This window comes from Doryrhamphus excisus, linkage group LG8 (assembly GCF_037039965.1).
Source record: "Doryrhamphus excisus strain RoL-2023G ecotype Guam linkage group LG8, RoL_Dexc_Guam_v1.1, whole genome shotgun sequence".
Classification (NCBI taxonomy): Eukaryota; Metazoa; Chordata; class Actinopteri; order Syngnathiformes; family Syngnathidae; genus Doryrhamphus; species Doryrhamphus excisus.
Window position 1 is genome coordinate 22,047,762 of NC_136364.1, and position 23,607 is coordinate 22,071,368.

The window sequence follows — 23,607 nt, forward strand, 5'->3', positions numbered from 1 at the left end:
TAAATCCATCATTTTTGAAGATATTTTAGTGCCAATAGATCAGACTGCTGGGGATTGTATAGTTATAAATACATCAACTTATATTAACTACCCTTGAATATCACTAAGTAAGGTAGTAATATGTCTGGTTTCTCCAATTTCCATGAGATGAGTCTCTACCCGACGCTGCTATAAACCTGAATATAATTTCAGCTCCCAAGGTTAGTTTGCAGTGATTTATCTGACTTGGCACAAGATGCCATGGCTCTTGCAGAGTATGTGCTATTTTCACACATGCCAAGCTTTGGCAGTTTTATTCCCTTTGGAAGGTCTGAGCATCAGAATGCCAACCGGGGGCAGCTGAGTCCATGCTTGTGTCAAATACCGCATACACATACTGAATACAGCCGAGGGTGTGGGTGGCTGAGATGAACCATTTTAGGGACAGTGGAAGAACCGCAACTTCTAAGTCGAAGCAAATATGCACAAGCGCAGCATCTGACAGCCCACCTCTGCCTGCGAGGCATTCCTTTTCAATTTACAGTGCAACAGTCACAGGTTATTATAAGCTATCGCACAAACACAACATTCACTGAGAAAAACGGAGCAATCACTCTTTCTGGCAAACAGAAGCTCCCTCCGCAATCGTTAATATATTTCTATTACTGCTGTCATGCCTCGAGCTCGAATTAGCCACCACCTCCATGTCAACACGCGTATGAATAGTAGTGGTTCAGTCTGCCAGTCGGGCGGCGCAGCGGTAATTAATTACACAAAACTTCAACTGGACTCAAGCAATTTTGTCATACCCTTCTATTATGATATGACCGTACATTTAACCTATTATGGCCACTATGGACAGATTCTGTGTAAAGTCCACCATAGTGTGTTCCATGATGCTGGATGACTTCCAAATTCATTCATTCATTTTCTACTGCTTATCCTCACAAGGGTTTTTATTTTTATTTATTTTTATTTATTTTTATTTTATTTTATTTTATTTTATTTTATTTTATTTTATTTTATTTTATTTTTTATTTTTATTTTTATTTTTATTTTTATTTTTATTTTTATTTTTATTTTTATTTTTATTTTTTCATTCATTCATTCATTCATTTTCTACTGCTTATCCTCACAAGGGTTTTTATTTTTATTTATTTTTATTTTATTTTATTTTATTTTTTTTTTTTATTTTTTTTTTATTTTTATTTTTATTTTTATTTTTATTTTTATTTTTATTTTTATTTTTATTTTTATTTTTATTTTTATTTTTATTTTTTCATTCATTCATTCATTCATTTTCTGCCGCTTTTTCCTCACGAGGGTCGCGGGGGGTGCTGGAGCCTATCCCAACTGTCTCCGGACACCCCAGCCAATCACAGGGCACATATAGACAAACAACCATTCACACTCACATTCATACCTATGGACAATTTGGAGTGGCTAATTAACCTAGCATGTTTTTGGAATGTGGGAGGAAACCGGAGTACCCGGAAAAAACATGCACACTCCACACAGAGATGCCTGAGCAGGGAATCGAACTATCAAACACGCTAACCATTCGCACACCGTGCAGCCCCATGGAAAAATAAACAAATTTAAAATAAATAAATGTATAAATGTAACACCAAGAACTAGTTAGTTAGTGCAACAAAGATGCACTTTTTACAGAAAAAAAAACTACACTAAACATGATCTCTTCGATTGTGTAGTTGCATCATCACCGCTTTTTGCCTCTTGCGCAAAAAAAAAAAAACACTCACATTCATACCTATGGACAATTTGGAGATGTTGGAGGGAGCCGGAGTACCCGGAGAAATCCACATACTACACACAGGGAGAACATGCAAACTCCACACTGAGATTCCCGAGAAGCATCCACAACTTAAATAAATAGTGGCATTGAACACAATTTTCCTTCACAGGTTATTAACACATTAACTTTGACAGCCTAATTCATAAATTAAAGAGATGCTTTTTTTGGCTCAGTGTTGTTTAATTAGATTCAGGTTGGTGCAAATCTACATATCTTAAATTAAATTAATTTGACTAATAGATTTTATTTTAAAACGCTATTGTGAGAAGATGTTTGGTCCTTGTCTGCCCTGGGTCTTCTGTCTTCTGACATTCATATCAAGTGTTTGTGAAAAAACACACAAATTCCTAGCTTATTGTGGTTAATGGGTTCCAGACTCAACTATAAGTGAATTTTCATGAAATCTTAATCGTTTGAGCACGGAGAATCTGTTTTAATATGAGTTTTAACATTATTACAGCCCTTTTCAGAAATGAAATAACAGCCATATAGTAACCTTCACATTCATATTACTTCATAATATATATAATCAGAGAAAATAAGCCATTTGAGACATAAATAAATCTTAAGATAAGATAGGATATGCCTTTATTCATCACTTAGTGGGGAAATTTGCATTGCACAGCAGCAAGAGTACTGAATCAGTTAAGCAGTACAAAATACACTATAGAAAAATAGAAACGACCCAAGTATTAACAAAATACATATCAAAATACATATTTTGTTAAATAAATCTTGTGCTCATCCGTGTGTGTTCCAGACGTGTGGACAGGATGTGACAGGTTCAGAGTCGGGTTTTAGCTGGATTACGGCTGCAAAAGTAGCCTGTGTTATTATTCTGATTACCATACTAATATTATGGTTATTGGGTTATAATTATTGTGCCTTTTGTGAGATAATTCAAACCTGCAACAAAATCCTGTTGTTCCAAAGATCAATCATCCGGAGTCCAACGCAGCCCCGCACACAATGAAAGTTCCTCCTGCACTAAAAGTGCTACATTGTGTGTACATGCTCCAAAATCCTTACTGAGGTGATACTCATCCCCAAATTTTGCCTACACTCACGAATACAGTGGGTTGGGATTGGGCTTTCGTTGGGTGATCAAAATCACGAGCCTCAAACTCACCACACCTTTCCAAGTGTTCAGCCCCGAATGCCACACCAACGTAAAGCTTTTCAAACCCCGGTGAGACATTTTTGAGGCACGTTTTGCAAGGTGCATAACTTGTATCACTCTCATAAAGTCCCACTCATGGCAGACATGCTTGTTGTGGATGTTGCAGCGGGGGCGGAGTTGATTGGTGGAGGGGAACTGCGTTTTAAAGAAAGTCTCAGCCGGTGTAGATACAGTCCCTTTTTCACCGATATCTGCGCCCGATCGATCGGAGCACCCCTAATCTTGATACATGTTCCCTTTCTCGTTCCCTGTTGTGTCTCTCATATTGTCTTCATCTCGTCTCGCATTATGATCAACTCAAAGCCGCTGCAGCCTCGAGGGCAAACGCTTTTACTAATCAATTCAGGTTGAGGCAATTTAGCAGAGACATCTGTGTCAGTGTGCCCCAGCCTCTGTTATTATCAGCACATATTTGCCCCGTGTGCTTTATATTTAGCATCAAGTGCCAAAAGCAGCCATTGAAACCATTAGGTGCAATTAAATGAGGTCAGCATTGGGTGAAGGTCCACTAGATTGTTGCCAAGCACACAAACCTGCGTATGATGTGATCCACTTGGTGGACTTGAAGTTATGTGTACGGATGGACCGATATGGTTTTTTTCTGGCTGATACCGATACCGATTTTTTTCCATCAACCTTTTTGACCCACTTATGGAAGGTTGGGGTAGTAACACAAAAAATAAAATTTCTTAAAATGTATAAAAGGTAAGTTAAAAATGTGAATGGCATGATATTAAAAACATGTTTTTTGAGGAATACCTGGAATATGAAATGATGAAAAATTTTTATTACAAAGATATTTCAAGAAAACATCCTGACCGGGTCATTTTTGACCCACTTATGGAAGGTTGGGGTAGTAACACAAAAAGTAAAATTTCTTAAAATGTATAAAATGTAAGTTAAAAATGTGATATAACAGCAAAAACATGTTTTTTGAGGAATACCTGGAATATGAAATGATGAAAAATTTCCATGACGAAGATATTTCAAGAAAACAACCTGACCAGGTCATTTTTGACCCACTTATGGAAGGTTGAGGTAGTAACACAAAAACTAAAATTTCTTAAAATGTATAAAAGGTAAATTAAAAATGTGAATGGTATGATTGCAAAAACATGTTTTTTGAGGAATACCTGGAATATAAAATGATGAAAATTTTTCATTACAAATATATTCCAAGAGAACAACCTGACCGGGTCATTTTTGACCCACTTATGGAAGGTTGGGGTAGTAACACAAAAACTAAAATTTCTTAAAATGTATAAAAGGTAAGTTAAAAATGTGAATGGCATGATATTAAAAACATGTTTTTTGAGGAATACCTGGAATATGAAATGATGAAAAATTTTCATTACAAAGATATTTTAAGAAAACAACCTGACCGGGTCATTTTTGACCCACTTATGGAAGGTTGGGGTAGTAAGGCAAAAACTAACATTTCTTGAAATTTATAAAAGGTAAGTTAAAAATGTGAATGGCATGATATTAAAAACACGTTTTTTGAGGAATACCTGGAATATGAAATGATGAAAATTTTTCATTACGAAGATATTTCAAGAAAACAACCTGACCGGGTCATTTTTGACCCACTTATGGAAGGTTGGGGTAGTAACACAAAAACTAAAATTTCTTAAAATGTATAAAAGGTAAGTTAAAAATGTGGTATAACAGCAAAAACATGTTTTTTGAGGAATACCTGGAATATGAAATGATGAAAAATTTTCATTACGAAGATATTCCAAGAAAACAACCTGACCGGGTCATTTTTGACCCACTTATGGAAGGTTGGGGTAGTAACACAAAAACTAAAATTTCTTAAAATGTATAAAAGGTAAGTTAAAAATGTGAATGGCATGATATTAAAAACATGTTTTTTGAGGAATACCTGGAATATGAAATGATGAAAATTTTTAATTACGAAGATATTTCAAGAAAAGAACCTGACCGGGTCATTTTTGACCCACTTATGGAAGGTTGGGGTAGTAACACAAAAACTAAAATTTCTTAAAATTTATAAAAGGTAAATTAAAAATGTGAATGGTATGATTGCAAAAACATGTTTTTTGAGGAATACCTGGAATATGAAATTATGAAAAATTTTCATTACAAAGATATTTCAAGAAAACAACCTGACCGGGTCATTTTTGACCCACTTATGGAAGGTTGGGGTAGTAAGGCAAAAACTAAAATTTCTTAAAATTTATAAAAGTTAAGTTAAAAATGTGAATGGTATGATCGCAAAAACATGTTTTTTGAGGAATACCTGGAATATGAAATGATGAAATTTTTTTATTACGAAGATATTTCAAGAAAACAACCTGACCGGGTCATTTTTGACCCACTTATGGGTTAAACACACCCTTAAATGGCATTATCAAGTTTAAAATGAATAAATATTCAACCATGTGCAAAACATTTCTGTCGTAGTTTAAGTTTATCTTGCATCGATGTGATGACTGCTCCTCCGCAGCGTGACGCGAAATGTGATGTTGTCAAAAAGATACTGAACTTGAACAACATTTCATACACTGAAATCATCACCAAGCAACAAGAAATCATCAACGCTTATGGCTCACACACAACACCTCCGCTGGCCAGCCTGTGTCGTGTTGTCTGAGAATGAGGGATGAATAATTGAAACCCACCAGTCTGGTTGTTTTACAAGCTTTATTGGTGTGTAAGTTACTTTTGGGCTTGTAGTGCCGAAGAGGCAGCTGTAATTGTTTATTCTGAGTGGAGAAAGTGCTGGTGTTCCCTTCATCTCATCACCATTTTATGACACACACGGACACACTGCTGCTTTACACAATGCAAGCACTCGGGAAGTTAGAATCAGCTGGAGTCTGCTTTGTATTTTTATGGATGCCGTATTCACCCCTGCAATTAAGTCCCCATGCTTTGATTTTGGAACCAAAATACTTGTTTCGAGGTGTTGTTTCTTCACATTTTTTTGTATCGAAACTCTAACAAATATGAATTAATGATCTTTTCTTGGCACATCACAGCAGATACCACGGAAATATTCCTCCTTGGGGCTGTAATCAGTTTAAAGGCATGTGGGCAATGTGATTGGTTGATTATGTTAACCTTTTAAAACTGCCAGACCCCAGTACAGTGGGCAGCGTGCTTGCGTTTGTGTTGCTGTGGTAACTGCTATGCAACTTTTGTATCATTATACAAATATACTGAAGTTTAGAAAAACAGACCACACAGCGACTCCAAATTGTCAAAATGATTTGTGTACATTCACATGCTAGGGACTGTATACAAGCCATTAATGCCAGTTATATTTTTTATACCCAACAAAAAAATATGTATGCATTTTAAATCATCATTGTAAACAATATCAAAAATTTTCAGTCACATTTTTTAAATTAAATATAAAAAAGACAAAAAAAATTCTATATATATATTGATATAAAAGTTACTATATGTAGTGTTCTGGTCATTAGTTGTTAGTATTGACAGAAAACATTGACATGTCAGTCAAGGCATGTCTGACATGATAGAAAAAAGTTATCCTCCCATTCCATGTGGAAGTGGTAAATTTGTTGCTACTTCTGTCTTTCTTACCTACTTTGTTTTAAACTATTTTAGAATTAATAAATTGGAGGCTGGGGCGGCACGGCGGTCGAGTGGTTAGCGCGCAGACCTCACAGCTAGGAGACCAGGGTTCAATTCCACCCTCGGCTATCTCTGTGTGGAGTTTGCATGTTCTTCCCGTGCATGCGTGGGTTTTCTCCGGGTACTCCGGTTTCCTCCCACATTCCAAAAACATGCTAGGTTAATTAGCCACTCCAAATTGTCCATAGATATGAATGTGAGTGTGAATGGTTGTTTGTCTATATGTGCCCTGTGATTGGCTGGCCACCAGTCCAGTGTGTACCCCGCTGTCTCGCCCGAAGACAGCTGGGATAGGCTCCAGCACCCCCCACGACTCTTGTGAGGAAAAGCGGTAGAAAATGAATGAATGAAGGAAATTGGAGGCTAACTAGCTAGCTCGCGAGTTAGCTCGTCTGTGCGGTGATCCAATACCCGGTGCATTACAGTTGAGCAATGTGGTGTAAACACAATAATTAGAGTGGGGTGTTATTTAGTTATATCGTTCTACAAAAATGTAGAACGTTATTGACAGTCATTATTCCCAGGGTTTCGTGGGCTACATCCGGCCCCCTGGCCTTCAGTTTGACACACATGCTCTAAGTGGGTGCCATTTGGTCTGGTGATAATTCGAAGGGTGTGAAGGGTTGCATGTGTTTTTATGTTTACCAGTAGCGACCAGTTGAGCGTAGCTGGGCTAGGCTGGAGCTCCCTACTATTCTGCAGTAGAAAACAGAGGGATGGATCCTCCAGGATGCCATGGTAATAATAATGCCCTTTAATATCAATTCGGGGGCATGTTTCCCGTGGCATTTAACGGTTCTGACAGCACCGTCCAAGTTCCTTGACCTAAAGTTAGATGTGAATGTAAAGAGGTGTGGCAGCTTTGACTAAGCCTCACAGGCTGGGTGCTAGGAGCTGCTTTTTGTAGTTTAATGATTGGTTCTCTCAGGAAAGGACATCAATTCTTAATTTGTATTTATTGAAACGGATATGTTTATATGTCTTACTATGTATTACATTAATAATTACATTTTTTTTCTGGTTTAAATCCATATTTATGCGCTTCGTTAGAACTTCAAATAATGGAGCGATAATCCAGATTTTGAACCCAATGCACAGAGAAAATAGGCCAACCAACCAAAAATAATCAGCATGCTTTGAAACACACATTAGTATGGATTATCCCGCTTATATCATATTCATGAATTATGTATTTTTCACTGTAATAGACTGAAATTAAGCGTCATTAAAAAGAGTGTGGGATTACTATTGAAGTGGTATTTAAAAGAGTCCACTATCTCAAATGGCCGATCCCTGCATGGTCACCGATGTAGGTGGTAGAGGTGTCCGCCGAAAGTCATCAATCCCAAACTACTTTGTCTTAGTAGTGTGTGTGCCGACGGTTACGTGCACAGCAGTCAATATAAGCCTGCCATGACTGCAATGTATTCCCGATCGTTCCCCTCAGACATACAACCCATGACTGTGGAGAACATCTGCAGACGTTGTGTCTGAAGTGAACAATTCTGAGAGCATCGTCCCTGGGGAGTCGCGTGCTGTTAACTGCCACAACCGAAGCACAGTCGTCCAGCCTCACCGACTCCGGTCTGTCAGTCAGGTAGTTGATGGATCATGCAGCGAGGTGATGATCAACTGCAGTTGTTTTGAAAGCACTGGAGATGACGAAGAACATCAAGACAGGATGGTGGTGGGTCGTAGGGGGGCCGTCTGGGACAGTAAGTGGAGGTTCGGTGAGGTTTGACCATAGGTGAGGTGTGAACTGCCGGTGCTGGTTATGGAGTAGGAGGTGCAGTAGGGCCAGAATCAAACCTGAGATTCAATTTGTGGTCTACTGGTCACCAGAGGTTTGTTCCTGTTTGTTTTTGTAGTCCTTGTTGTAACTCCTGATCTAAATTGAGGTCGCCCATGGACACTCCTCGTCTCCTGAGATGAAAGCCCCCTTCTTCACTTTCTTCTTCACTATTTGAATTGTGGTATTATGGCATTATGGAGGTAACTTTGATGATAATGAAGAAACCACAAGTCTAAATTGCTGTTTGCATTCTTAATTTCAGACTTGTTATTCTCACAAAAAAATTTTTTCTGCATGCACATCTTACTCCATACTGATGCAATCCATCATACGAAACATGGTTGCACTTACTTCTTTTTCAAGGTCTAATGAGCTCCATCACTAGACCAGAACCATTCATTCATTCATTCATTTTCTACCACTTTTTCCTCACTGTTTTCAAATCTTATTTGTTTTTATTTGACACTTTTTATGCCATCACCCTACTTGTGTTGTGCCAACTGTGAATTGCGTTGGTTTCTCAACTTCAAATGTCCTATCTATGTCATTGTAGGGTCATATCACCTCGTACTTCGGTACGGGGTACATTATTTAAAAAAAAAACAAAGAAAAAAAAAACTTAAACTGTATTATGGAAAGCAGGAAGTGAACAAATGTAACAGTTAGTGATTGTAAAAGTACCAGATGGAGGGGTAGGATTTAATAAGCTTTGCTTCTTCCTACTCCTTTTGGACATGTGGAACTGGGAACTGATTATGGGATGCACTCAATTGGAATCTGATGCATGTTCAAATGATATAAAACCATTACCATTACCATTACCATTACCATTACCATTACCATTACCATTACCATTACCATTACCATATCTTTCATTCTCACCATCTCTTGGTTGACAATGCCTATACTGACAGACTGACACTGAGACGGTATCCCAAATTCCTCCTTCCCTCCTTTCCATCTGATGTTCATCCATTTGTTGTGAAAGATACTATTCAGTAAGAGGAACTTTATTAGTATGTGCTACGCTAATCGTTTTGTTATGCCAAAAGTAATACCTTCCTGATAATTCTGGGTTAGCAAGAGAATGAATGTTTACAATAATATAGCTATTGGCGATAGAATGTATATGTATGATAAAGTCTGTGAAAAGGACACTGAAGGCATCACTTGCCTCTTTGTACCGCCACAGTGCAAAGCCACAAAGCAGCATTCAATTGGATTTCACTGTAAGTGAACATGTGGGTCCATTTTCTCCCAATGGAGTCATGCTTAATGGGTCCTGGGGAACTACTCGTGGTAAGATAGATGCTAGGATGCTTCATTTACACCACAGGAGTCATGGCTGACAACCACAACATCTCGAGCGTTGGAGAGAGTGAATGGAAAAGGAGAGAATTTTCTGCGATGATGGAGACAGCCGAGAGTAGTGATGGAAGCAGGAAGAGACACTAAGTTAATGGGCCATAAGAGATACTCTGGGGACATATGATGGATAGATAGAAATAGACTGGAGACTTTAATATCGTCTTATATACGCACCTGATTTTGTTCTATTTATAGTATTCTGGTGTGTGTAAGGAATATTTGTCCATTTGTCTGGAAGAATGAATCAACTGATTATGAAGTGTGTCGGGCTACCTTTGTCTCAGACCAGGGGGGCAAAAACGTTGAGTGGTGGGTGGTGCAAACGCGTCTGCTGACATTCATCCCTTTTACAGTCTCCCGCTTGCATTTGTCACAGTTTCCGCTTCAAGCTATGATTGATCATGCACACCAACGTACATGAAAGGAACGTAGTCATGTCATTGAGATCGCTCCTCGTCAGTTCATAATAACTGCCTCTTTTCAAAACGGAAAAAACTGGGTAAGTCATTTATTTAATTTATTAAATAACTTAATTTACGTACATTTAACAATCCTAGTTCCAGATTAATCAGCACTTTAATTTAAACAGCAGAAAGGACACGCAAAAAAAAAAATTCTGGGGATCACAATAGATGAAAATATGAGCTGGAAACCTCATATTACAAATATACAACATAAGGTGGCCAGAAATATTTCAATTTTGAACAAAGCAAAATTTGTTCTCAATCAGAAATCACTCCACACTCTTTATTGCTCTCTGGTTCTACCATATCTTACTTATTGTGTGGAAATATGGTGTAATAACTACAAAAGCAATCTTCACTCGCTAAATGTACTGCAAAAAAGGTCAGTAAGGATAATTCAATTCAAGAAACAATACAAGCAGTTGATGTTTGCTATATTGACACTTACTATGGTACCCATTATGGCATTGGATGCTCATATCACAGAGTACTTTGATACGGGACAAAAATAAAAAAAATAAAAAAATGTTTAAAAACTAAAAAAATTAATAAAAATTAATAAAATAAATTAATGAATAAAATAAATTTGCTAAATACAAGGATGAAGAGTCTTGAACCAGTCATGATGTGCTATATATATCACTATATTGACACTTACTATGGTACCCATTATGGCATTGGATGCTCATATCACCCAGTACTTTGGTACGGGACAAAAAATAAAAAAATTAAAAAAATGTTTAAAAACTAAAAAAAATTAATAAAAATTAATAAAATAAATTAATGAATAAAATAAATTTGCTAAATACAAGGATGAAGAGTCTTGAACCAGTCATGATGTGCTATATATATCACTATATTGACACTTACTATGGTACCCATTATGGCATTGGATGCTCATATCACCCAGTACTTTGGTACGGGACAAAAAATAAAAAAAATTAAAAAAATGTTTAAAAACACCCAAAAAATTATAAAAAATTAATAAAATAAATTAATAAATAAAATAAATTTGCTAAATACAAGAATGAAGAGTCTTGAACCAGTCATGATGTGCTATATATATCACTATATTGACACTTACTATGGTACCCATTATGGCATTGGATGCTCATATCACCGAGTACTTCGGTACCAGGTATATTATTTAAAAAAAACAAAACAAACAAAAAAAAAACCTTAAACTGTATTATGGAAAGCAGGAAGTGAACAAATGTAACAGTTACTGATTGTAAAAGTACCAGATGTAGGGGTAGGATTTAATAAGCTTTGCTTCTTCCTACTCCTTTTGGACATGTGGAACTGGGAACTGATTATGGGATGCACTCAATTGGAATCTGATGCATGTTCAAATGAAATAAAACCGTTACCAATTTACCGTGGTAACACACAGATACACACCATATCCAGTAGACCTCCCTGAGTCCAGGACCACCACCTCTAGGAGTAGGCCTTGGACAGATCATTTAGCATTTAGCTCCCAGGTCAATGTAAGCATCACCTTATGCCCATTCGATGCTGTCTTGCTGCTAGAAGTCCATTTCTTGTGTATTGAGGTATTAGTTTTGTTGAGGTTACGCTGTCATCACTCATTCACTAGATAATATACATACTGTATATACTTTCTTCCCGAGGGAAATCAATATTGGAATTGAATCTGCAAACGCTGGCAACACTTAGTGCACTTACCAAATTGAGGGCATTTTTTTAATCTTAAAGAGAGGCATTATAAATTACATCGAGTGATGCAGTGCGGTTCAATACCACGATAAAGTATGCCTAAATACCAGAAAAACATTTTGTGAAATGAATATATCACTGACAGCATAAATCAACACAAAAATATAACCTTACTTGTTAGAATACGTGGTTGAAAATCCTGGACAATCAATAACGTTTACTGCATGTTTCCGTACTGATCTTGTTGACCTGACTTTCTGTTTCCTATAAGCGGGAAGTATTGGATGAGGACCATCTTCAGTAAAGTCAAACATTATTTTCTGCTTATGTCTGATTAAAAATTAAAAAAAAAACCTAAGTCAGTGTTTCTGGTGCTAGTCTACCCTAATTAGAGTCATTTTGGTGTGTGTATTTTATAACCTGTGGTTCTGTAAAACACGTTTTAAATGATTTTCTTTAAGAGGAACAGACATATATTTAAAAGGTAGGAAGGATTTTTAATAAGTCTACTCTGACATGACAGATAAAGTACTACGTTGGGATTTTCCTTCCCAGTAGTTAGTAAGGATTCTGTAAAATTGTGAACTCATACACTTGACACAAAGTGTTAGACTCTTCATTAGCCAAGGACCTGAATGCTGGAAAAGCTGACAGTGCCGTCATAGGTTGAACTCTTGAACTCTTTCACCAAAAAAATGAGGTGTGATGATGTCTGTGCGTACCAGTGTGCGTATTTGTTTGGTGCACAACTTCACAGTAATTAATGCAAGCGAGCTATTGAAGCAACATTGTTTATTTAATTAATAAGAATTGTTTGCTTGAGCTAATTTCATCAATTAATGTTGGAAATGATGCATCTTGTTTTCCTGATTATGTTTTTGTCCAACATTAGACGGATGGTCATTGATTGTTTTACTGATGATTCCTTGTACTTGATGTTGTCGCTTGATGTCATCAATCTGCCAAATAAAACAGAAACTTCTGTCGTATTTAACTTGACCACACACATTTATATATTTGCCATTCAAAACCAGATAAATCCCAGTAGACATCGCCGCCATTTTGATAGCATTTAGTTTTAATCACCATTGCCACAAGAGCTATAGGCTATTAGATCTAATCAGTGACATGCAGCGAGGTTCACGGGTGGTGAGGTACTATCTCCTTTGGAGTTTTTCTTAGTACAGATTACTTATTAAGAGGACAAAAACAAAAAGAAGGCGATATTTCAGTTTAGTTAAAAGATGTTTTCAAATAAGGCTGCACAGTGTCCGAGTAGTTAGCGTGCAGGCCACACAGCTAGGAGACCCAAGTTCAATTCCACCCTCGGGCATCTCCGTGTGGAGTGCGTGGGTTTTCTCCGGGTACTCCGGTTTCCTCCCACATTCCAAAAACATGCGAGGTTAATTGGCCACTCCAAATTGTCCATAGGTATGAATGTGAGTGTGAATGGTTGTTTGTCTATATGTGCCCTGTGATTGGCTGGTGACCAGTCCAGGGTGTACCCCACCTCTGGCCCAAAGACAGAGATAAAAATAAAAATAAAAATAAAAATAAAAATAAAAATAAAAATAAAAATAAAAATAAAAATAAAAATAAAAATAAAAATAAAAATAAAAATAAAAATAAAAATAAAAATAAAATCAAGCAAAATCGGCCATCGGCTAAGGGTGATGGAAAAAAAACGGTATCAGCATCGGCCGGAAAAAAAACATATCGGTACCATATGTGCCCTGTGGTTGGCTGGCCCGCCTCTCGCCCGAAGACAGCTGGGATAGGCTCCAGCACGCCCGCAACCCTTGTGAGGATAAGCGGTAGAAAATGAATGAATGAATGTTTTCCAATACTTCTTCGTCTTAAAATGAAACCTTGGTCAATGATAAAAGTCATTAGTATTAATAACACTACGCCATTAAGAGACCCTTGTGGTAGGTTCATCTCACATTTCTGGCCAGTAATTGATCAGGAAATGTGCCAATCATACAGAAAAGTCTTTTATAAAACATTTAATTGTCCACATATTCATATTTACAGTATTTTATGTGATTATTTCTTATTTTTAATGTTCTCTCCTCCCCTGATTGTACGTGACTGGATCTAACGTGTACCAATATTATAACATTGAGTTGTTATTCATGGCCGTGTTTGCCTCGCAAGATGCCTTGTTTTGATGTGACATAATAGATGAACCGGACATCGACCACCACTGAAGGGAGCACAAGCCTCAACTCCTGTTTCAGAATCATATTCATAATCAACTACAGTTGTTGTTCGGGTGTTACGGAGTGCTTAATGCTAGTTTAGTTGCTCTTTTCGCTGCCTAAAGTCAACAATGTTCTCCAGCCTTGAATGTGTTTCAAACTTAAGTAATGTAATTTGGCCTTGAGCTTGATGCCAGCGGCAAATACAGAGAAGTCCTTTTGAAATTCATATATGAGGGTTTCGGGTTCATTTGGCACTAAGCATTTAAAGCAACGCCAGGATAAAATGTTGACGGTTGTCTAAGTTGTCGGATTGGAATCATTCAATCTCCTGTCTGGGTTAGCCAAACAATAGAAACAAATCTCGGTTTTCATTCCCATTCATTCCGAACGTAAAAAAAAAAAAAAGAAAAAAAAAACGGAACATGAAAACCAAGGAATTTTTTTCCAATAGCAAATAATGAAAATCCATTTAATTTGTTCCAAACAACTGAGCATGAACTGAAATTAGATTAAGAAATCAATGCAAAATAATTCTAAATGACAAATGGATAGAACCTATGGTTGCTGTAGAAAAACCGATTGAGTCGTTAGCTTAGCACTTTGAACCTTTTAACGACTTTTCTCTCTTATGGAAGGTGATAAGAGCTTGTGGCTGGTATATGTGATTTTCTGCATTATTGTCACACGGTACACAATAAATTATCCATTTCCTGTGACAGATAGAAACGGAGCAGTCTTTAGTGTGTCGGTTTTTTTTGCCATGACTGTAAATGTTCGCATATCGTACATTTTGACTATCTTCTTGTTTTCTTAATATACTCAAATTTCGAGATGTGTTTCCAGTCAGAACCTTTTTGCTTTGACAAGGCATGCCACCATGTTGCTCTATTCATGCCTATTCAAACGTTAATCACAGGATTTGCAATAACCACACACAAGGCATGGAGAGCCTCGGATAGATCAGCACTGCGATAAAAAACATTCATGCGTTTGTTCTTTTCCAAGTGGGAGCATGCTATTCCCTTTCTGCCTGTCTGCTTTTTTTTGTTGAAAGAAAAACTCAATACTACAAATATTTCCGAGCTTACAAAACTAATTACATAACCCTCCCATTTTTGTGTCATCGTATGTTCCCATCAGACTTAATTGGCATCATAACGTCTCCTGTTTCTCCCGTCCAAATTATTACCATGCAAACGACCGAAAGCTATCAGAGTCTGGGAGATTGTTTGTTTATGTTTTTATGTCAGGTTCTTGTACAGTTAGGATAATAAAACATACTGCAGCAGAGTCATTATCTCTAATCTATTGTTTAACCTTGTTTATGCGGATTATGTCCTCTGTTTGCATGCCGCCATATGTGGTGTGAGCTCAAGACTTGTTTTAGTTAACCTTCCTCTTGTGTTCGCTTTCTGGTATCATCTCTTTTGTTAACGGGTCGGTTTTGACCCATGTATTCAATCAGCTATAAAATACAATAAGTTACCAACAAATTTGCTTCTCATGTCTTGGTTACCTTCTTAGGCTTCCTCATTAATAATAATAATTAATAATTTTGGTGTGGGCATGTAGGCCTTTTTTTTAGTCACTATACCCCTCCATTTCAATTTCCAAAAATGGTAAAATGAACGTCAAAAGAATATTAATAAATTGAAGGTTGTTACCTGGCTTTTACTGAGAGCTCTTAAATCAATTAGTTTGATTTATTTTCTCATTTTAGTATTAATCACTAAAGAAACATCTATGGTGTTGGAGTCAATTTTGACCCATGTATATTAATGTCAAGAAAATGTAGAAAAAGTTATTGTTTTAAGCAACAGAACTTTAGTATAAACTGAAATCTTTTTAAACTGAAATAACTTATAACTGAAAACTTTTGCCATAAACTTTATACAGTAAAGTCTCGTTATATCAATATCGGTTTTACGAATTACTACTTATTACGATACTATTTTCATTTCCCGGCAAATTTCTAGTCTTTTATGATATAATTAGCTCCGTTAATACGATACCCGGTTATTATGATAATCCGGTTACTACGATGCCCTTTTCATCTCCCGCCAGCCAATTTGGTCTGCTTATATCGATACAAAAGCAGTTTAAATCAATCTTTGCTTAAGGATTTCAATACCAAAAAAAGAACACGGCGAACGGCTGCTTCCAGTCAACTTTATTTTTCACACTTCCACCACCAGAGCGCAGCACACACACCGATTCCCGCACTTCCTGGTTCACAGGTCATGCTCAACCCGCCCCACATAGCTGGCCAAACACATGCCTGCAACAGAAGAACCAACTGACATAGCATACACACCTATTCCAACGAAGACACAAGCGTACAAATACATGTATTTAATTGTGTTGTATTCAGATATCTTTTTATCGCTTGCAATAATCACTGTTTTTCATATGTACATGCTGGCGTTCGTTGGTTGTTCGTTGGCTCGACATTGTTCTATAGTATAGAATAGAATAATGTCGAGTGCATTATTGCCCACTTTTAATGCAGTTCGGCGCAGGATCGGATATATGGATAGTTATATCGGTTATATCGGTATTTTTTCCGACTCCCGAGAATATCGATATAACAAGACTTTACTGTAGTCATATTATTATAACCGGGTCGAAACCGACCCTAACAATACAGTGGTCATAATTTCAACCAGACTATTTAAAAATGTAGTAAAAAAAAAATTTTTTGATTTTATTTTGTTGAAATAGAGTTTCCTGACAAATTCAAAAGGCCTTGATGCAATAAACAAATGTTATGTGATTTTTTTTTTTTTTATGCATTAAAATGTAAAACGGGTCGGTGCCGACCCTAACACAAGAGGAGGGTTAATAGCATTATAAAGTAGTCGGAGACAGATATGAAGACATGAAGTCTGCCATTTAACAGGAATTGTGGGGTCAAATTTTGTCAACATTCATAGATGCATCTTAAATCTCAGATCTTGTTGTCATCATGAGTAAGTGTTTGATAGAATAACAAATAAATGTAATTAATAACTCCTTTCTGACCACATATCAAAGCCACCCTTTTCTGCCTTTTTTCACGTCACTGTTCCTCGGGTTTGATGTGGACATGTGCAGGTTATGTAATTATGTAATTAATGGTTGCCGCGACGATAAATACACATTTATAAACCATGAAGACATTTGAAAAAAAATTTGAAAAACAACCACGTCAAGGAGCGGACGATGTGTGAGAGATAAAGATTGGAAAGTAAACAAACAGGTGAGCTCAGCAAAGTGGGATATTGATGAGAATAACGAGTGGATTGGCTGCCTGTCAGTCTTCGCACATCATTCCTCTCATTACGCTTGCACTCGCCGCTATACTCCGTTGGTCCTCCCCTTCAGCTAGCCCACGGGCACGGATCTATGCATCCCAGGCCTCCTGTCAACAAAGCCCCACTCGGCAGCTCTATAGTCCAGGCATCTGTTAGCCCACACAGTCCCCTGTCGGACATTGCCTATCGACCACTTCATAAGACTTGTATAATATAGAAAAAACGCACATAAAGTATGGATACAGTACTGTAAATGCCAGTGATTTTGACATGGTAGAATAGTATGGTATTTATTAATTTCAGACAACATAATCGTTTTTTGTTTTTATTTTTCGGGGATTCCACTTATATGAAATCACATTACTTGTAAGGAAATAGTCGGCGTTAGTCCAGGTTTGCTTGAAGAGGTTGAACTTGCATTCAGATTTGATTCCGGTCCAACAAGACCGATCACACACCTTGACAGTCTAAAGCAGGGGTCTCAAACTCAATTTACCTGGGGGCCACTGGAGCTAGGGTCTGGGCAAGGCTGGGTTGCATCAGGTTTTCCAAAAAAAAAAAAAAAACGCATTTATTAAAAACAGAAAAATATACAAACTTTTTTATACAAGCTTTTGTTCCGATTTTCTACAATAAAAGCTCTGATAAAACATTCCACTGTTCTCAAATATCTGATATTAATATTTTTCTGCACAAAATAAGATGAAAAATAAATAAACAAATCAAGAATAAAGAAAATCAATCAGTAATAAATAAATATAATAATAATAATAAAAACTTAAGAAACCACATATAGTTGGTGGGTAGACAAATTATTTTTTTCAGATTAAAACGAACAAAGCATTATTAGAGCCCTGTAGACATGACAAAACACGACTATAGTCACATTTATACTCTTTTTATTTACAACATATTGCGCAACTGCAGGGTCTTGAGACACATGCTAACTCGCAAACTAGAGAGCTAGCGACCTAAACGGTAGCCTTCAAGTTATTTCCTTTCAACTTAAATAGCCAAAAACTTACCACTTCCACACGGATAGGGAGGATAACTATTAACAGTTATTTAACCTTTAACATGAACATGAATCAGACGTAATAATTTTTTCTGGGTACATGATACCATACAGCATCCATATCAAACTTGCGCGGGCCGCACTAACATTAAACTTTCATATCAAGGCGGGGGCCTCAAACTAGTGTCCTGCGGGCCACATTTGGCCCGCGGGCCACGTGTTTGAGACCCCTGGTCTAAAGGAAGTGAGTGTGACACGGACACAACTGTTCTGACCGAGTTTGGGAAGTTATGTTCTTTCCGGCAGGTTGTCGATTATCGAGAAAAAAGAAGCGGGTTCAGCCGTCAACGTTCTACAGTCGGAGCTGCCCTCCCTGGCAAGTCGCGGGTCTTTCAAGGCGCACATTTAGAAAGAGGGCAAAGGGTTAGCAAAGACATCTGAGGCATCGAATAGATCAATAAATTCCATTTGATTTCTATTTATTTCGGTCAATTCCTGCGTCATGCTTCTATAGATGGAAAGATTAGAGTGGAGATGAAACCCACAATTGGTGAAATGACAAATTAAAGAAGAGAAGCACAGCAAAGGCGGGGAGACGAGGGTTGAAGTTTTCGATGCTTTAGAAGCTTTAGACTGCAGTGTAAGTATTTGGGTATGGACGTCGGCCTGTGTGTGTTTGTTAAGGCTGTAAAAGGATATACAGTCGATGCCATTAAATTAACCCGGAGGCTATCCGGTGTTCTTTTCAAATTAACCCATGTGAGTTGAGTCCAATAAGACCATTAACATATTGGGTTCATCGACAGTATAAAAATTAATTGTTCTTGTTTAATTTCTTCCTAATGACCTCATACCAAACCAACCCAACGGTCTGAAATAATCTTCTTATCGATAAGAAAGTACAGAACAGAATCATAATCAGATTTTTCCACTAAGCCTTATTTCCCAAGTGTTTAACTAAATATAATAATAATAATAATAATAATAATACATTTTATTTGTATAGCGCTTTTCAAAATACTCAAAGACACTTAACAGAAAAATTGAGTTTTTCTGAAGAAAAACAGAATACCACACAAAGAAAGCAGACCCGTGCCCTCATCCTGCGGGGACTGCTCCACTTTGCCAAAAAGTCTCAGTCCACTTCCCTTCTGGTCTACGTTCTCGACTTCAAACATCAACACAGCAGCGTTCTCATCTCTCCCAAGCTGAAGAGTTGCTGAAATTTGCATGTAAATCCACTGTCAGTTTACATTACGATTAATATCTCCTCTTTTCTGACATCTCACTTTTATATTTATTCATCACGCAGACACGCAGATCATTTTCCACCCATGCGAGATGTCCTTGCTCATTGGTCCGTGGCGGACTCCACTGACGGATGTGTCCATACACCATCCGCAATCGTACTATCAGTGTCATATTTGTCAATCAAATAACGGTAAAATACGAACATGAAAAAGATGGAATGAGTAGAGGAGTAATAAAGTAATGGTAAGTGAGATTAATTAATCACTCCTGATCAAAGATTAAGGGAACACGCTGGATGGTCCAAAATCCAGATGGTCCAGTGGCGTTATGCTTCTGGAAGGAGTACTTTTGTCAGGCGGTCGTCGTGATCTAAACCGTTGTCAGTCATGACGGATGCCCCCTGCAACATCTCCACATAGTTTTTCCGCCGTTTGACACCCCTGCACAACCTGAAGCTAAATTCAGGTTAATTTTTTTTTTTTTACAAGGTTACATTTTTTTCTAATTAAAGAAGAAAACTTTCTTCCACCTTTCAATGCCCCATTATCCTGTGCTCTTGTGCAAATTCTAATCCGAGGCATTTGAAGACATTATTAGTTTTTAATACCCTTCTCTCACAGATGCCGTCTGATGGTTATTGTACTTCGCTCGGCACCAGTAACAACCTTCATTTGGGCCAAGGATTGCCCTGCGTCTTGACAGACCTTGTGTAGCCAAAGACCTTGTTTGTGCAGCTCAACAATCTCACCGTGTTCTTTTTCGAGAACATGACATTGAATCCACATTTTTGATTCTGACTTTTAAAGGCTGTGGTCTTAATCTTGTGTTTAGCTAATGAGATGGACAGTCTGTGTAATGCTCGTTACACCATTTATTTTATTTTTTGCATTTTTGAAGCTCTACTTCAGGGGTCTCAAACACGCGGCCCGCGGGCCAAATGTGGCCCGCAGGACACTAGTTTGAGGCCCCCGCCTTGATATGAAAGTTTAATGTTAGTGCGGCCCGCGCAAGTTCGATATGGATGCTGTATGGTATCATGTACCCAGAAAAAATTATTACGTTTGATTCATGTTCATGTTAAAGTTTAAATAACTGTTAATAGTTATCCTCCCTATCCGTGTGGAAGTGGTAAGTTTTTGGCTATTTAAGTTGAAAGGAAATAACTTGAAGGCTACCGTTTAGGTCGCTAGCTCTCTAGTTTGCGAGTTAGCATGTGTCTCAAGACCCTGCAGTTGCGCAATATGTTGTAAATAAAAAGAGTATAAATGTGACTATAGTCGTGTTTTGTCATGTCTACAGGGCTCTAATAATGCTTTGTTCATTTTAATCTGAAAATATAATTTGTCTACCCACCAACTATATGTGGCTTCTTAAGTTTTTATTATATGCCGTTTTATTATTATTATTATATTTATTTATTACTGATTGATTTTCTTTATTCTTGATTTGTTTATTTATTTTTCATCTTATTTTCGAAAAATAAAAAGTGGAACCGTGGAATGTTTTATCAGAGCTTTTCTTGAGGAAATTGGAACCAAAGCGAAGTTTTAAAAAAAATTTAGTTTTCAATAAATGTGTTTTTTTTTTTTTTTGGAAAACCTGATGCGGCCCAGTCTCACCCAGACTAAAAAAAAAAAAAAATAAAAAAGTGCAAAATGTAAATCCTTGCAATTTATTAACTGGTAGTACAATTTTGATCAGGGTGATCAATTAAAATTGACAGCATTGTTTATTCAAAACCTACAGAAAAGTAAAGACTCCTTGGGGCACACCAAAGTTGTGCAGACATACAGTATCTACTCAGAGTGTAAACAATCCATTCCAGGATCAATGAAGTAATAAATAAAGGTAACCACGGTCTGCCTGTGGCAAAAGTTTGGACAAGGATGGCATAAATCTGAAAAGCAAAGGTGTGCTTTTGTGCTCTAAGTGCTTTATATTATAATGTCATACTTTAACATCAAGTTGGGAACACGATGACCATTTTCCACATGGACAAAGATTACTTCTGTGACCAATATTTTTAATATTTTCTTTCCAGCCGGTCTCTAAAGTCTGTGATTTTAATGATTAACCCTCCTGTGGTTTGAGGGAAGGTTCTCGTCAATTAAATCACCTGCTGGAGTAAAACTGGTTGGAAAGAAAACCTGCAGTGCCTCGGCTCTTCGTTAACACATGTGGTTAGAACAGAAGTTTGTTTATTTATTTGATTATGGCGGTGCATATTAATGAACATATGAGCAAAAGCAAGGCAGTGAGTATGCCAGAATTACTGCAGCTGCAGTAGCTAAATTCCATCTGTTGTCCTTAGGCAGGCACCATAAACACATACATTTACAAAGGACACCAACATAGAACACCAGAAAACCAAAAGATATAACTTACAGATCCAGTTACAGTAAACATAAAACTTTTTAATTGTCATCAGATCGGAATGGACGTTACTAATTATATAATTTTGACTCTTTTCGTCTTTATAAAAACTTAAAATAATGGAGGGGCAAATCCATTCAGAAACCTAATGACAAGACAGACATCCATTGCGGGCACGTTGCCAACCCTCGGGTTGTGATTGCATTCTCGCTGTTAATTATCAGTGCAGTAACTTCATTAAATGAACTGGAGAATTCAGTAAACAACAGCATCCCTTACAGAGAAATCAGGTCTCATCACTCTCTCCTCACTTTCTCTCTGCTGTGCCCACAGGTGTTATGTTGATGACAAATCCTCCAAGGTGGCCTGGCTCAATCGATCAAACATCATCTTTGCTGGCCAGGACAAGTGGTCTTTGGACCCCAGGGTCGATCTGGTTACTAAAGGACAGCTTGAGTACAGCCTACGCATACAAAAGGTAATAACAGGGACCTAAAACTAAGTAAATCCACATAAGGGAACATTATGCATAGTCGTGGAGAAAGGAAAGAAAGTGTCTGGTAGCATCACATATCAAGAAGTGAATATGCTGTCCCGTGCTTATTCATACCAACTTACAATTCAGGTCACGGCAGTTTACTTTCACTTTACTGTAGATCCCTGACAGCTATTTCAGTGGCTTGTAAATAAAAAGGAACAGTATTACTTACTACTTCTTATTTCTTAGAATTCAATCACTGATGTATCGGCCTGTGTTCATACAGTATGTATGTATTAGGTTGATGCACTGCCAATAGCACGTTTATATTTAATACTGTCCCAATGTGATCAATCAATTCAAGCTGTTGCGTCTTAGACAATTTTCAAGATGTACTGTGTATTTGTTATTTACTTTTGAAGCAACAAGAAGCAAATCAACATTTTTTTTGTACATCTCAAATTCAAGGACGACTGCTGGTATTACCACACACCTCAATGGGAGTACCTCTAGGTTTATAAAGTAATAAATCTAGAGAACTAATATTACAAATATACAACAAAAGGTGGCCAGAAATATTTCAGTATTGAACAAAGCAAAATTTGTTCTCAATCAGAAATCACTCCACACTCTTTATTGCTCTCTGGTTCTACCATATCTTACTTATTGTGTGGAAATATGGGCCAATAACTATAAAAGCAATCTTCACTCGTTAAATGGACTGCAAAAAAAGGCCAGTAAGGATAATTCATAATGCCGCCTACAGAGAACATACTAACTCCTTATTTCTAAAATCACAAATACTTCAACTTGCTGATATAGTTCATCTTCAAACAGCTAAAATAATGCATAAGGCTAAAAATAACCAATTAGCTAAAAATGTCATCCAATACTTCTCTACAAGAGAGGAGAAATATGATCTCAGGGAAGAAGTACATTTGAAACACTTCTATGCTAGGACTACGTTATGCTAGCCATAGCATTTCAGTATGTGGAATCAAACTATGGAATGGATTGAGTAAGGAAATCAAACAATGCACAACGATGAGCCAATTCAAGAAACAATACAAGCAGTTGATGTTTGCTAAAT

General features: G+C 37.2%; 1 protein-coding gene across 3 annotated transcripts in view; it reads left to right on the plus strand.

Moving 5' to 3' along the window:
* The window catches only part of lsamp (limbic system associated membrane protein), a 292,224-nt gene that overhangs the window by 214,296 nt on the left and 54,321 nt on the right, over nt 1–23,607 (plus strand). For all 3 annotated transcript variants that reach the window (XM_058080762.2, XM_058080760.2, XM_058080761.2), the window contains one exon: nt 22,373–22,517. In XM_058080762.2, the coding sequence (XP_057936745.2) occupies nt 22,373–22,517 (145 nt within the window). The remainder of the gene's footprint in view (nt 1–22,372; nt 22,518–23,607) is intronic.